The sequence below is a fragment of the Melopsittacus undulatus genome, chromosome 8 (genome assembly GCF_012275295.1).
Source record: "Melopsittacus undulatus isolate bMelUnd1 chromosome 8, bMelUnd1.mat.Z, whole genome shotgun sequence".
NCBI classification, from domain to species: domain Eukaryota; kingdom Metazoa; phylum Chordata; class Aves; order Psittaciformes; family Psittaculidae; genus Melopsittacus; species Melopsittacus undulatus.
The window spans coordinates 25,460,766-25,477,359 of NC_047534.1; the positions used below are offsets into that span (position 1 = coordinate 25,460,766).

General features: G+C 39.4%; 1 protein-coding gene across 2 annotated transcripts in view; it reads right to left on the bottom strand.

The window, feature by feature from the left end:
• Window positions 1–16,594, bottom strand: part of ANO5 (anoctamin 5) — a 64,878-nt gene that overhangs the window by 22,319 nt on the left and 25,965 nt on the right. For both annotated transcript variants that reach the window (XM_031050324.2, XM_031050325.2), the window contains 6 exons: window positions 12,643–12,756; window positions 6,401–6,469; window positions 4,597–4,881; window positions 3,986–4,099; window positions 1,694–1,809; window positions 408–542 (listed from right to left, as the gene is read on the bottom strand). In XM_031050324.2, coding sequence (XP_030906184.2) covers window positions 408–542; window positions 1,694–1,809; window positions 3,986–4,099; window positions 4,597–4,881; window positions 6,401–6,469; window positions 12,643–12,756 — 833 coding nt within the window. The remainder of the gene's footprint in view (window positions 1–407; window positions 543–1,693; window positions 1,810–3,985; window positions 4,100–4,596; window positions 4,882–6,400; window positions 6,470–12,642; window positions 12,757–16,594) is intronic.

Sequence of the window (16,594 nt, forward strand, 5' to 3'; positions counted from 1 at the left end):
GAGTGAGTGAGCAGCTGCGTGGCTGACTGGGCTTAAACCACAACAACTACTCTGAAAACAGATTAAAATAGAAAAGCTTAAGGCAGCAATAAACACTTGATACAATTCTGAGAGATGTCAGTGCTACTTTTAGGACTTTACTGCAGGTACTCTGATATAAAAAAACTATAGCCAAATGGCAATAAAAATACTGCTTTTCACCTACAAGTGGAAATCTGAATTTTACTAAATAAAAGCCACAAGTTCTGCTTTAGCTGTCCACCACCATTTCAATCAATAAGAGAGCTGAAGAACAATCCTGTTTGCTCTGACAAGCTTTAAAATTACTGCCTGTTATTTTGCAAGAGCAACTCTTTCATACTGCTTTGCCCATCATAAGCCCAGGAGATTTTCAACATTACACTCACCTGCTCATATTTTCATCCATCGTAAACAAGCCATAAAGAAAACAGATCAAGCCAACAACTGCTGCAAGGAATAACATCTCTGTGTAAAATCCTAGCCAGGCAAAGTAGATTCCAATCTTCTCACCGTAATACTTCCTGAATACAAAAAAAAAAAAAATCCCGCAATTAACAGAAATATGAAGCAAAGTTTAAAAATGCTATAGAGAAAATTGGCCAGAGTCAAAATGAAACAAAATTATCATTGAACAGAAAAATTAATGCTTTCATGTACACTGGGAAAATGAGATTTGAAGCTAGCAGAAGTTATACAAGGTGAATGAACAAAATACATGACCTCTCGTTTTTTCCCTTTCTCCTTCCCACAGGATAATGTAAATGAAGATATTTTGATTTTCTAAGGAGTTATGCCAATGAAAGTGAGCACAACAGCTCTGATCATATGGTTAAAATGAATGACTAATTCACAGAAATACAACTAGTTGTGTTATGAATGGGGAAAGTGTAACCTGTTTATATGAGCTGAATCAAAGTGATCTTGGATTAGTTTCAATCTGGGTTTAGTGCTCAATTCAGAGTCAAGCTTCAGATACTATTTTATCAGTGCTTTTTTCAAGTCTCTGTTAAAATTTCTAATCAATCCTTAAAAACTGTGGCAGATATAGATTATAAACTGCAAGGTATTCTACATATATCTAGTACCTAAAGGGGACCTACAAGAAAGCTGGAGAGGTGCTTTTGACAAGGGCCTATAGAGACAGGACAAGGGGGAATAGCTTTAACCTGACAGAGGGGAGATAGAGATGAGATCTTGGGAAGTTCTTCCCTGTGAGGGTGCTGAAGCACAGGTTGCCAAGAGAAGCTGTGGCATCTCTGGAAATGTTCAAGGCCAGGTTAGACAGGACTTGAAGCAACCCGGTCTAGTGAAAGGTGTCCCTGCCCATGGCAGGGGCTTGGAACTGGATGAGCTTTATGGTCCCTTCCAACCCAAATCATATTAGCATTCTATGATATGTGTTCCTCTACACAGCTGAAGTACCTGTAATATACCTGACCCAGGAGCATTGGCTAGATTCAAAGAGACTTCATTTGAGATAAAGCATTTTTCCAGTCATTAGTAAAAACCTGTGTTGTATCCTCCAAGGACCTAGTGCCCATTTAAGTATCCAGTTCTCACTGGATCTTAAAAAGCAGTAAAGGGGTCTCAGCAGGATCCAGGTACAAATAAATACATGTTCATATTACAGTGAAAACCAAGTCAATATAATAAAACATAGGCAGTATTTTACCTGATGAGGTCCAAAGGCTGTTCTTTGTAGAACCGCAAGAAACGGGCCCACTCCATGTACAGTGTGTACCTCTCATTGTCACAGTTTGGATCATTTGCCTTTTTCCAGTACTGGCACTGCGAGAAAATCAAGAGTAAAGGCAAAATACCTCACTGACAGACTCAAAGACTACATTGAAAGAAACAAGTGTCAATGATGATGCAGCCCTCTTAAGGCTATGAATGTAAAACTCATTTGAAATTCAAACTTAGCACTCTGCTTCACTTGCAGTAGAATCATTTTTATATATGTTTTAAGATAATACATATTTACAAAGAACATCTATCAGTCTTAGTACATTCATCTGGAGAAGAAAAGTCTCTGGGGAAACCTTAGAGCAGCTTTTCAGTACCTTAAAGGGGGCCTACAAGAAATCTGGAGATGGACTTTTGATAAGGGCCTGTAGGGACAGGACAAGGAGGAATGGCTTTAAACTCAGAGGAGAGATTGAGATGAGCTCTTAGGCAGAAGTTCTTCCCTGTGAGGGTGGTGAGGCACTAGCACAGGGTTCTCAGAGAGGCTGTGGCTGCCCCATGCCTGGCAGTGTTCAAGGCCAGGTTGGACGGGGCTTGGAGCAACCTGGTCTAGTGGAAGGTGGTTGGAACTGGATGAGCTTTAAAGGTCCTGTCCAACCCAAACCATGCTATGCTCACATCAGCCCGGACTGTAACCACCTCATGTTACACTACACCCATGTTATCTTGGTACAACACACTCACTTGCACTGGTAGGTTACTGCAGTTAATCATTTGTTTTTTTACACTGGTGTAGCATACATGTGTGTCAAAGTTCTAGCACCCCTAAAGTAGAAAATCACTGTTTTACTCAAGTTGAGTGAAAATAGTGCAAATTTACATCCTGTTCTCTGTACTTTAGTCTCACTTTAAATAGCACAGCCAAAAACATTTCACTGGGAGACGGAAACTAGGGGATACAAATTAAAATGCTGCCTCCACACATAGTAGTATCATGTCCTCCGTGCTATAGCTCTAAAGCAAGGACATGAAAACTGCAATTCTGACACTAACTGCAGTGGTGTTCATCACTATCATCCATCCATGTGTAAAATACTAAATGAGATGTAGAGCTTCATCAGTTTTCTAGAAATTAAATAGCACAAAATAACCACTTTCTGACAGCTCTTGCAATTTTATATTGTGCTATACAACTCTGCCTTCAGAAATATTTGGCTACGTCAGATACTTGATTTGTGATCTTGGCTTTCGTCTTTTTCTGCGTGTCTCTAAATCACAAAGAGAAGCATGAAAATTGGTTTCTAAATAGAAATCAAGAAGTTTAAACATCCTAAAGTTCACATTTAAAAGATATTTTAAAAGTTAAATAGCTATCTAGTTGTCTTAGGGGATTTTTTCTCATATAATTTCTTAGCATTGAAGGTTGGCTGTACTTGTAAAGGGGTTCTTGTACAACTGCTTTTTATAATCTGTGGCTTTAGGAGTGCAATAGTATAAAGTACTTCCCCACCTAAACTATTCTTCTACGGTATAGACTCATCAGCTAAACTTTCCACCAGAAAACCTAAAATATTCCATCCATTCACCCATTTCTTTTCATATTCTAAGGGAGGAAGAAATATTTAGAAATATTTAAAAGCATAAATCCGCATAAAGTATTTAAAAATATCTTGTGGCAGAATTTAGAGATATAAATAAGAAATTTAAGTTCCCTAAAGCATTTTGACAAATCTGAACTAACTTAAAAACAAGGAGAATTTAAGATTTAATCAACACAACATTTTGAAAGAAGAAAAAGAAATAGAAAAGACACCTAACAGAGTACAGTAGCCCATCTGTCATGACTTTTCCAAGTGATTTCAGGGCTAAATTCAGATGTCCCTACAGCAAAACTAAACACCAACCTGAACTAGTGTGCAACTCCAGTGTGTGCTTGTATCTACAATAGATAGTCATTCCTTGTGGTAATTCTTCTAATGTACTATTTAATCACCTGTAGCCTAGATGTCACAGGAATATAGTACAGAATAAGTGTCTCAAATTATGTGACTGACACATGAGTATATCCTAGAAACTCATCCATAGGAAGAAACATTGCAAGCACACGAAAGGCTAATAGTAGAGCTGGCAGACAGGACTTGTGTGTTATGAAACAGAATTAATTACTGGGACAAATGGAAGGTACATTTTCATTTTTGCTGGAAAAAGCAAATGTCACTGGAGGTGAAAGTAAAAACACTGGGAAATGCTCAAGGAAGCAGCAAGCTATAATACTTACATCATGAAGAGGATATGCAGCTGAGTAGGTGCCATTATTTAGTAGTCTCTTAATTCCAAATTTCTTCTTGCCTTCTTCTGTTCCATATGGGCAACGTGTTAGTATGTAATTCACCTGAGATTCAAACACAAGCATTTCAGACATTTCCTGCTTTAAGGCCATATAACAGAAACCTGTGATGGTTGTGCACTCTCTATAACCTGCAGGAACAACATACAAATCACAAGAAGTGTTTCTTCAGAAGGCCCTACCCCATAACAAGACCACTGAGGGCACACTTGCCTTGCATATATCTGCAAGATCCATTCCAACAAATAATATTCCAAATTTCTAAGATGCACAGGCACCAAGGCTTCCTCATATTTATCCACAGATATCCAGTTCATATATTTCTTCCTCGGTTGCCCCATCCCTGGCAGTGTTCAAGGCCAGGTTGGACAAGGGTTGGAGCAACCTGGTCTAGTGGAAGGTGTCCCTTCCCATGGCAGCAGGTTGGAACTGGATGAGGCTTAAGGTCCTTTCCAACCCAAACAGATCTGGGATACTATGAATATTGCAACAGGACCACGTAAATCTAAATGCAAACAGAAATAAGCAAATCCCATACATACTATTCTGTTTCTCACGGATGGAGAAAAGAAAGTGTTCTCGTCGTTAATGAGGTACAGCTCCTGCTTATCCTTGCTGAACGGTGCTGTGAAGTAATCCGGTTCAGGGTGCATCACCTTCTCGGGAAGCCTGAGTGGTGCAAGCATACAGTCCAGAGGGTTCTCCACCATTGAGGGAATGTCATTTTCCTTGATGGGAACTTTGATGTTCAGCACTTCTGCATATGTGATCAGAACCTCCCATGGGGCATGAATCTTCACAAAATAAATCTTGCCATCTTCAGATTCCTATCCCAGGGAAGTTAAATCAGACATCTGATTAAACTGGGGTTTTGTTGCAAGATTTAGGAGAACAATTGTTATACAAAATTTATTGCCTTTTACATATTACTGAGAGCTCTAAAAAACGGAGACGAGGGGGAAGGGGAAAATTGGGACTGTTTTGATAAATATTTAACTGAAAAGTATATCCGAGTGACTATTCGTTCATAAAGATAATCCTTGCATTACTAAAAGCACACAAAGACTTTTCAAACTACACTAATCTTGTACACTGAGGCCTGCAAACTCTGATCCCACTTGGAGCACACTGGAAATGCAGAGATTTGCTGTGCAGGGCATCCCATGCATCCAGCAGTGAGAGAGGTCCTCTCTCCTGGAGGGGCAGTTGCCATACACTGGAGCAGAGCACACAAAACCATTTGCCAAAAGGGGTTACCAACCAGAGCTAAGATCTATTACAGCCTCACACTATGATAAGGAAGAATTTCACCACAGGCCTCACCCAACAGTGTATTATTAGTACTATTAGTGTTCTGCTGTGTACACAGGAGAAAATGGCGATCAGAAGGTATTCTGCAATGTTGCTCAATAAATCCCAATCTATAGATGTTGGAGTCCAATCTTCATCAAGAGATATTTGCACCACGCAGTCAGGCAGACTAAAAGGTGTGCTGCTTGATATCAGCATCCTGGGTTCTCCAGTTATTGGACAAACCAGTAACATTAAACAAAATGCCCTCAAGTTGTTACACCGGGGTCCTTCCTCATAATTACAACATCCAGTAGGCACACAGTAATTCCTTCTCTGACTTCCAAACATGTTGTTAGGTGGGATTAAATCTAGCTGTGAGCACACTTCCTATTTACATAGGTTTAAATGAAGTCACAGCTAGTTTGGAACTGCTTTCTTTTTGTTATGAAATCAAAAGTCATCACTTCCTCATGAATTGTTATGAACAGTTCAAACAAACACATGAAGTTTTTTTCACCTGAATTAGTCACATTCAACTGAAATCCATTAGAATACTTTACAGTAAGTATTTATAACAAGTAAAGGGCTGACAAGAAATCTGGAGAGGGGCTTTTGACAAGGGCCTGTAGGGACAGAACAAGGGGGAATGGCTTTAACCTGACAGAGGGGAGACTGAGATGAGATTTTAGGCAGACGTTCTTCCCTGTGAGGGTGGTTAAGCCCTGGCACAGGCTGCACAGAGAAGCTGCGGCTGCCCCATCCCTGGCAGTGTTCAAGGCCAGATTGAACATGGCTTGGAGCAACCTGGTCTAGTGGAAGGTGTCCCTGCCTGTGGCAGGGGGCTGGAACTTGATGAGCTTTAAGGTCCCTTTCAACCCAAACCAGTATGGGATTCTATGATATTTGGATGCAAATATAGGCAGCATTAGCATTAAGGATTCTTGATCATTTTTCTCAAAGAAAGAAAGTGGTTTATGTTCATTACGTCTTTGCAGGTCTATTTCTTTGGTCCTAATTTCACACCTCCACATGTACACTATCTTTTTTCTTTACCTTCTTGTCTTCTGTTTCTAATTCCAGACCAGCCTTTTGCAGATTGCTCTCAAATTCTTTTCTTCTTTCCTGAAGAGGAATAAACACACATTATTAAGTGATGAAGTTACCAACTAACTGATCACTTACTGGTAACCCCACCCAGTTTCACTCCTAACTGACAACCCCTTGATACTATGTGACCTTTGTAAAGGAAAGCCCACCAACAGACAAAATCCATCTGATGCATACAGGGCCACTTCCGAGCCAAGGCCAGACTAGCGATTGCACCGTATCAGGAATTGCACTGACTAGTAACAGAAACGAGTTTGTTAGGAATAGGCTCATAAACTCTGCAATCTTATTAACCAGAGAAGTAAATGAAGTCATGGTCTTGAGCATTTCTAACTCTTTGGGAGGGTGATGAGTGTTGTGTTATTGCTTTAGCTCTACTTCTAAGACAATGTTAAAACTAGATGAAAAAAACTCTAGAAGCACATGGAAGTCTGATCCTTTACAGGGCCATCTGTTTACCAGTTTAATAACCAGTCATGGCTGATAAAAGATGTTCAGATACTGATTACAGACAATTCAGAGTGCTCCACAAACAACATAACTGCAGAACTAGATAAGACTAACAAAGTATCACGTGTAAGCTTACATATGCTTAGCTTGCATAAAGGCATCATGGAGTTCAGGGAGAGATAAATAAACCTGCCCATGGCAGAGCACGATAGCTGTGGGGCCTCTGCCATTTTGAGACTCTTCTTAAACTCTGTATATTGCCCAGTAATTCCAAGGTGTTCTTTTTACCTAAGAACATTTGCTTCTCCCCCTTCCCTATAGAACTGTTGCTCTTCCTGGGAGACTGAATTAATTTCCTTTTAATTCTATAAAATTTGCTGAAGAGCTCCCAGAATAACGACAAGTTATGCTAAATATTGAGCCCCAGCCCCTCTAGAATGCACTAGCTAACTCCCAATTTATTTCTAGCTAAAACTTGCAATGACATTTTCCAAACACACTTCAAAACCCACAAACTACCATGCATTTCAGCCAATTTCCCATGTGTCCGTGAGGAGCAAGCTGCCCTATTTCCATTACAGTTTGCATGAACTACTCAGATAAATTAATATGGACCGAAGAACAGCTTTAAGGGACCTCAAATCTATCTTAAGATGCATTGATGTGTTTTCCTGTGTCAGCGGTCTCGCATTTTTACCTGTCACAGGTAATTTTGCCAAATATTATTAAACACTGGCCTAGATAAACTTGCAAATATAATACCTGAGTTCTAGCACATGCTGGGAGCAAATGCAATTCCATTCACTATTTTTTAATTAATATACCCCCAAAAGCCTGCCTGCACCTATGTATAACCACACCAGAGAACACATTTGCTGACATGCTGATCTAATAGAGAACAATATAGCCAAAATCATGTGATTTATGATTCCATTTGAAAGGAAATATACAAGGGCTGACATTCAAGCCTGGTACTCAAAACTCTATGCTATTCTGGATTACATTTTCTCCAACCAAAACATGCTGTCATGGGTTCTTTCCATAGCAAATACTGGAGGAGAGCCAAGAGAGCCATCTCAGGGGGTTCTCTGCCCCTGGAGACCCTAGCCAGCTCCTCCTTCAGCAATGCAGCTGAACCACAGGCAGAACCCAAGGGCCAGGCCCCATCTTACCTTGCCTTATTGGACACTTAATGTGATAAATCACAGCTCTCAATATAAATGATGCTCGTTTACCACCTGGCTCTCTTACAATAAGCCACCTTCTCTGAAACCCCTACAAATGTACTGGTCTTTCCAGTTCCATCCAGAACTATCCAGTTCTTCCCAGAGCCATCTTTAAAAGGAAATCAGTCTGCTGCAAAAAACCCTGTTGCTCCCCTTTTTCCTGCCAAATACTTTATTTCCTCCTATCACCATCAGACGCTCAAAATGGACAAAACATCCACTTGGACCTGTGCTGGTTTAATATGCATGTAGGAGAATTTTAAGCTTACTGTCCCAAACACAAAAAGGCAGATCCGGTGCACCTATTTGTCACACCACTATAGACACCACTGTGCAGCCACAGAGGAAACAGGGAAACAACATAAGTAAACCCCGTTATTAGCCCAGTAACAGTGGGTTAATAACTCACGCCTTGTTTAAGTACATTTCTTAAACCTCTCCAAAGCATCTGTAAAAAACTGAAACCACATCTCCTGAGTCTTCCATGACCTATACTGAAGAGAGGCTGGTAGATCATTCACCTCTCCCAACACCACTGTGGATATCCCACATACTCATACTGAGTAACTTTACCATCTAATGCATGCTTTGCTGTAATGAGCCATCCTGACAAGATTAAGAAAGCCAGATCCAAAGTCCAGCAGCACTCTTATGACCCATGCAGATGCAACTCTGCATGATTAGGTACCTAAGGAAGATAGACAACCGTTATAAACCTGCTTCTTGATAACAACACTGTTACTGCTAGTAACAACAATCAATAAACAGAAGAATAAAATAATTTTAAAGATTACAACATACTATTCGTCAATCAAAGTCCTTTTCCTCCCTAGGCAGGGAGCACCAAGCTTACATAAGTCTCAGGATGCTGGGGCTGATTCTAACCACAGTCATATGTATGATACTGGGAAACAAACACAGCTTTCAGGAACAATCCCAGGCTGCTGTAAAGTGCATGAGAACTCTGCCCCTGGCTATGCCCTGAGAAAACCCACTTCACAAGACTAGCACAGCGGGGCTCAGGTTTAGTTCAGGCTGCCCACCAGCCACCAGGCAAGAACATTTTGAGAGGGATGGAGCCTGTTAGGAAAATCCCCTTGTCTCATGGCTTGCAAGGGTGCTCTGCATGCCCTCTAAAGCTTGAGAGATGTCAAACATGATCATTAAAGCAGCACGGACGGGTACCTGCTTTGGACCACGCCCAGTTTTCAGCTGCTCCTGCAGACCTGGGGACACAGCCTTTTTACTGCCCCTGGCTCCCTAAATTTGGGCTATCTGGTGGCTTTAAGAAAGCAGAAGTTTCTATCTAAGGTGATGACAACTCGGAGTAGAATAGATAAAATGTCTTTCTGTATCTCCAAGCCCCACTGGGATAGGGAGACTTAGCTTCCAGTTAACGTAAGAATAAGTCACTTTGCACAGATTTCCCGGAGTCCTAATGAGAGAATCATAGAATAGTTCCAAACTCCCTGACATGGATAGAAATACCTTCCACCTAATGCTACGGATTTTCTTGTGAAGAAATACATTTATGGACAAGAAAAGATTATGTCCTAGTAATACACATATAATTGGTTAGATATTTTTTAAAGTTGTATTTATTTTTTCATCATATGCGGGTAAAATATTCCCACTTACCTGCTGGAGGCTCTGAGGAAATATATCAAGTATTGCCTCACAACGTTATCCTAATTTTTTCTTACAGAAATTCTGTGGTTAGGATTCAGTCATATAGCTTACAGAAGGCAGGCTCAAAAATGTTTAAACTGGAAAGTTTCTGGGGAATATCAATTAAGTTAACACATCTGTTGTGCATGAAGCTAAGGGAGAAGATGAACATGCTGCCTCTTACATCTGCATCAGGGCTATGTTGAAACACACAAAGAATTTATTCATCTTTTCCTTAGAAAGGCAAAATAAAGCTGTTTCCTTGAGACAAGGAAACAAAACCCCTTGTCACAAATGTTCACAGAAAGAGAAATAACATTTCTATTCTTAGCTGTTCCATTTTGCTGTATCATTGTACTACAGTAAAAGAAGCCACTTTCTTCCCTGCAATGACTGTGCAATAGCAAGTAGAGTATTGTCAGACAAATTCCAAAGGTTGCAGAGCATTAATATTTAAATTATATTCCCACAAAGACAACAGCACTGTACTCCATGCTAAGTCTGAGCTAAGTTATGAGCATATTCATTGTGCAAAGGTCTGTGCTGGACCGAAATATGGATTTCATTTTCTTAGCAGATTCCCCAGGAACTGTGTAAGTGGTGTGCTGTAACACTGCTATCTTCATGTCTGTTGTTTCTGTGCCCACAGAGCTAGCTTACAGGGCCACACACCAAACACCTTCTTCCCACGGGGCCACAAACTCTTCAGTGAGCAACAGACATACAGAATTAAATCTCGCAACACTCAATGCAGATATTCTAGCCTTTTACAAGACAGATATTTCTTCCTACCTAAGTGCATTTTTACCTCTAAAAGGAACTCCAATACTGGCTACTAACTCTTGGGTTTTTTCCTGTGTGAATCCTTCAGTCAATAATGACACCCATTTACATGGCCTCTGGTCTGGCAAAAATTTCTGCTACCCCCTAATGACCCTTGAAGCAATGAGAGGAAATTGCTGCACACTATATGAGCAAGTGACTGGACTGAGCATCTGGCTCTTTTTCCTTCCCACTTCAAACATTACCTAAATAGTCTCAATTTCTCCCCTCCTGCTATTTGAGAATGACTAATGGAAAAGTTTATTTTAAGAGTTGCTTTCACATATTTTCTGTGGATATCTTTCTTCTCTCTACACTTGAATCGTCTCATCCCCCTTCTTTTTTAAATGCATTTTGCTTTATGGGAGAAAAAACAATTTACCTAGGATTACACCTGAACAGAGTTAGTGTGTGTTTGGAAAAATATGTCTTTATATAAACCTATTGTGCCATAGCTAGAATGTTCTCCCTGCTCTCCCAGACAAGTCCCCTGCACATTGATGGCTAAGCAAAACGGTGGGATGCTTAAACTGGGAAAAGCACCACAGAGGATGACAGACTGCTGGCTTTTTTAAGGTAAAAAAGTAAGATGCAGGGGTGTTCTGCACTGGTTCACTGACTGCCCCACCCCTGGCAGTGTTCAAGGCCAAGCTGGACAGGGCTTGGAGTGACCTGGTCTAGTGGAAAGTGTCCCTGCCCATGGCAGGGGGTTGGAACTGGATAAGCTTTAAAGTCCCTTCCAACCCAAACTATTCTGGGATTCTATGATTCTATCATATTTGGATGCAAATACAGACAGCATCAGTCCTTAATGAAAGCCTTATTTCCTTCATAAAGGAATGAAAGCAATAAACTGCTTTGAATAATAAATAAATGAAAGCCTAATCTTACATTTTTTGTTCAAAGGAAATGACAGGTTTTTTTAATATGAAACATTTTACTATGACAAGATATAGATAAGAAATATTTCTTACTTCACAGACCTGTAGTTTTGATAATGATTTTGTCATATGCCTTGGTATTAATAGTTATATTCAGATATCTTTATCTTTCAGAATAGTAAGATTACATGAGACCTAAGGGTTTTTTTGTCCCACCCCCCCCACCTTTATTTTTTTCTTTTTTTTATGATAAAACTTTAGAGAAATCTCTTGGAGAGACCAGTTTGTAAATGTAACCTTGTCCTGACTGCATCAAAAAGCACTGGATGTTTTAAATAGGCTGTATTTACATATTAGTCAAGTTAGACCTCTAAAGTTGGCGTGAACAAGGAACAAATCTATGTCATTTACTGAGTCTGCTGGACCTACTGGGTCTTGTTGAAAAGCCCAGGGATAATCACTAACTGGCAGGTTAGAGAAGGCTCGTACTTTGTGCTCTGTTACATAGGAGGTCTCTTATCAAAGCCACTTTATAGACTCCTCTAGGTGAATGAATACACATAGGTAGAGAGCAAGTCGAGCACAGAGAAAAGCTCCAAGATGAAGCACTGTGTTTGTTCTATTCAGAATATATATTAAGAAATAAAAACAAATCTTAAAAGGAAAACTGCTTTAATTCTTGGATCTAGGAATCTGTTTCTGCTCTAAGTGAAGTCAAAGGATGGGTGGAAAAAAGTTATTGTTGAATCTCGTTTGGATAATGTTTTGCTTATTTAGAAGAAACCAGGTTTAACAGTGTCCACAGGTATTTCACCAAAGCCATAGCTAACTCTTAAGACTGTTAAATGGAGAAAGCAAAACAGTTCGTATTACTTTGCACTGATTGTATAATATATTGCTCAGCCTAATAATGGAGAGTGATCAGTCCTGTAAATGAAGCCCCAGAAATGGATAAAATTGGGTCCTGACACACAACAGTAAATTACACAGGAATTTCAGTACGTGAAATAGCTTTTCACACAACTATAAAATTTTTAGCTAAATCCTATTCCAGCTGAGTCTAGTCATTTGAAAGGCTTAGCAATGGATATTCAGGTTATAACAGATAAGAATTAAAAGGACGTCAAAAAAAGATACTTACCAACTTTTTTTCCCATTCCTTATTAAGATCATCCACATAGGAGAGAACAAAATCAATTCTCCTTACACCGTCCCTGAAGAAAATAGAATCTTTGCTTTGATGTCTTTTATCAATCTGTAGAAGATACAGGCATCTGATTACCAAAAAACAAGCATTTCTGTTGTTCTAAAATATAACAGAAGACAAAGAAATTTCCCAAAATTGCCTTAAGTCTTCAGTTCCTTCACAGCCGAAGATGCACACTTGGGCAAGTTTTAACAAGGGCTTATCTGGTTGTAATTATTTCACCACGGACTGCTTATATCAAAAACACTACATGTAAGTTACTAGTATATGAAGAATGAACATACATTAGTGTAGCCATACTTGTGAACATTTATTTTCTTTCCATAAATAATCAAGACAAGTGTTATTTTACAGCATGATTGTTTTTTCCTGCAGTTAGTCAGAACACCATTCTACACAAAAGCCAGCTAAGGTAGAGTTTATCAAAGCAGGTAGCAAGAAGTCGGTTCCATGCATGTTCTTCTGCATCACGAGATCCACCAAACCACCACCACAGAGAAATATGTCCCAGCAATGACCACATATGAAAACAGCACACAAAATAAAGGAGTAACATTTCAAAGCTGAGTATTTACTTTATTGGGGAAAAAAAGAAATGAACCTAATAAAAGCTGTCGATGTAACAGCGCAATTAGTATTTTAATTGATCTATTGAAGACCATGTTTGCATTTATCACCATGCCAGAATGTCATAATGACATTCATCTTTTTTGCCGATTAGACTACAGCAATTAATGTTAAGCTAGTAAAAGACTAGTATCTCTCTCTCCTAGTTAACATATTAGGTAGTATTATTTATTATCAGATCAGTATTCAGCTCTAGCAAATTGTTTACAAGACTAAAAGTTCATACGAAGTGCTCTCCATAGAAGCTAATGCTGTGGTCTAAATTTAACTCCATGCTAAGGAAGACTGGTGTTGGGTTTTTTAACCACACCCATAAGCAAAAGTGCATTTGTCAAAGACAAGAATAATTCAAAGGGTTGTATCTCTGTCTTTTCTCTCTTAAAACATGAAAGGATGCATGTGAAAAAGCCCTGTGAGAAAGCACAGAGTATTTATAATGGTGAACTTTGCTCAGAGTTAACAAAAGGCATCACACAGTGAAGCATGTCATTACTGCAGCCACCCAAGCCACTTTCAGTATCATTCCTCACTGGTTTACCCTGAGACGTCGCTTCAGGAACAGATTATATCTTCTTCCACTCTGTCAGAATAACCAACAAGTAGTTAGCAAGGCTACTGTTCCTCTCCAAGAACCAACCCAGCTGCTTGTAAAACATACACTCCCATAAAGTTAGCAAGAAATCCAAGTCCTTATAAAAGCCAGGAGAAGCCTCCAACCAGTAGAAAAACACAAGCACTCACAAATATTATGACTATTAATATCTTTTTTAGTAAGGGCTAAGCTGTGCTGGCATCCTTTTTGGGAATAAACTTGGCTGTTTTAAAATAGTGACTCCTGTAATGCTGCCATCATTGGGATACTTAAATAAATTAAAGAAAACCCAACAACAAACCAAACCCAACAAAGTTTCTCTGAATGTAATGCAAAGGTAGCAAAACAAGAACTAACTAATGCATACTGCATGCATGTTTCTGTAACGCTTGTATTAGGTTTGAAGCACTATGACAGAAACAGATGAATGGCAGTTATTTAATTCCAGAACTGCCAAAATTACAAGCAATGATATCTACATGCAGCGGGACATGCATTTATTTTCAAATATGATAAAATTTAATAACAACAGCAATAATAATAGACAATAACAATAACATCAATAATAATAATAATCATCTCTATTGTTCCATATTCTTGTACAACTTTAAGCATCTTCATGAGACACCCTGGTAACTGCTGAAACCAGTTGTAGCCTACTCGGTCCATCCATGCACTATGGAAAATACTTCTATTTCTGAAGCTATTCTAGCCTTTGGGCAGCTCAAAACACTGTGTTGCAAATCAAAGTAACATAAAAATGCTAAAAGATTATTTCCTGAATATGCCAAAATCCTCTCTTTGCCTTCTCTCCTTGGCAATTCTGTTGGGGTTTTTTTGGTCATTTTCCTTCTTGAGATATATTTACAGCAGATCAAACTGTTTTTTAAGACTGACACCAGACAGCTAGCTCAGAAAATGCTTTTGCTTCTATAAGCAGTAGAGAATCATGCAAGACTAAAAGGCTCATAAAATCACAAAATCAGTCAAAGAAAAGGAACAGCATTTTTCTATTCTATTTTGTCCTTACAGTTTGTGGGGTTTTCAAACATAGTTGTGCCTACAAGCAAACTGCAACTATTTAGGTGTTAATCTAATCAAATTAACATAGCTTTGACAGTACTGTAATTATCCAGCCTTACAGCAGGTCATCCCTGAAGTGCCTTCTAGCAATTTACAATGTTGGGAATTGGCCTAAAACCAGAGCAGCCCAACCACTAACTTAAAAAGACAGAGATTGTGTGATCACAGACACTGTCCCAGTGAAGTAATAAAAGTCATATACACAAAGAAAAAAATAAATCAGTAAATAATATCTACTTCAGAAAAGCTCCTGTCAAAGGAGTGTCCCAATTTCTTTGGGTAGCACAGCTGTAATTAAGATTACCCCATCCAACTGCAGTAATAATTTACCTTTAGTGCCATCAAAGTTTGCTCATTTTCTAAGATGTATCAGAATCCCACTCAGTCATTAAAAGTCTGACTATCAGTTTAAGAAAATGCTGTAGTCATCGCTGGATCTGCTTTCAGAAGGGGAATACTCATCACTTCTCTCCTGTACATCAGATATTCATCATGGATAGAGACAAGCCTACTTACTAAATCCATAAATTAGTCCTTTCCATTTTGCTGCATTTGGATTTCACAAACAGAACAAGATCAGTCTTGCATACTCAGGCACTCCTGTGCATACATGTGCACTTGGAGATTTAAAATATATCAAATTTTAGCAATCTGCATTGGTTGCATGAGTGAACCATAAAGGATTATAGATTAGTACATCTCAGGGGAGGTTTAGACTGGATATTGGGAACAATTTCTTCACAGAGAGGATGTTCAGGCATTGGAACAGGCTGCCCAGGGCACTGGTGGAGTCGGTGTCCCTAGAAGTGTTCACAAACTGTGTAGATGAGGCCATCAGTGACACGGCTTAGTGGTGGCCTTGGCAGTGCTGGGGAATGGTTGGACTTGATGATCTCAAAGGTCTTTTCCAAACTGGTTGATTCTGTGATCTTGTTTCTTAACAGCTCTTTCCAGAACTGTATTTAAATTAATTGATCTTAGACAGCCTGAAGTTATGAAACAAACATCAGAACAGATATTCTGCGGTCTGTAGCTTCTGGAACACAAGTACCCAAATTAAAACATCCCAGCGCAGCAAAGACAGCAATTGGAAGATTCTGAAAAACTGAGTAATACCCAATGAGGATTAGAGAAGAGATGGAGCCCCAAGGCATATGGTGAAAACACAAGAGGCAAGAGCCACAAGTTGCAACAAGGGAAATTCCTACTGGATGGGAGGGTGTGGTTGAATGGGAACACGTACAACAGGTTGCCCAGAAAGACCATGTAATCTCTATCCCAGAGATCTCACAGCTTGATCAAGCAACGCCCTGACTGAACAACCTGATCTAAGTTTGAAGTCAGCCTTGCCCTGAGTATGAGATCGGCCAAGGAGACCTCCAGAGGTTCCTTCCAATCCAGGTCACTGTATGATCTGTAAAATGGTGTTACTGCAAGGGTTCAGCATTTACGAGCACTTCCAGAAAGTTGAATAAGTCCATCATCTTCAAAGCAAGTTCACAAAACCTACTTGTTCAAAAACAAATACTGCCCTCCTCCTGTACTAACCTCCCGGTTTTAATACTCTCATTATCTCTAAAAGCA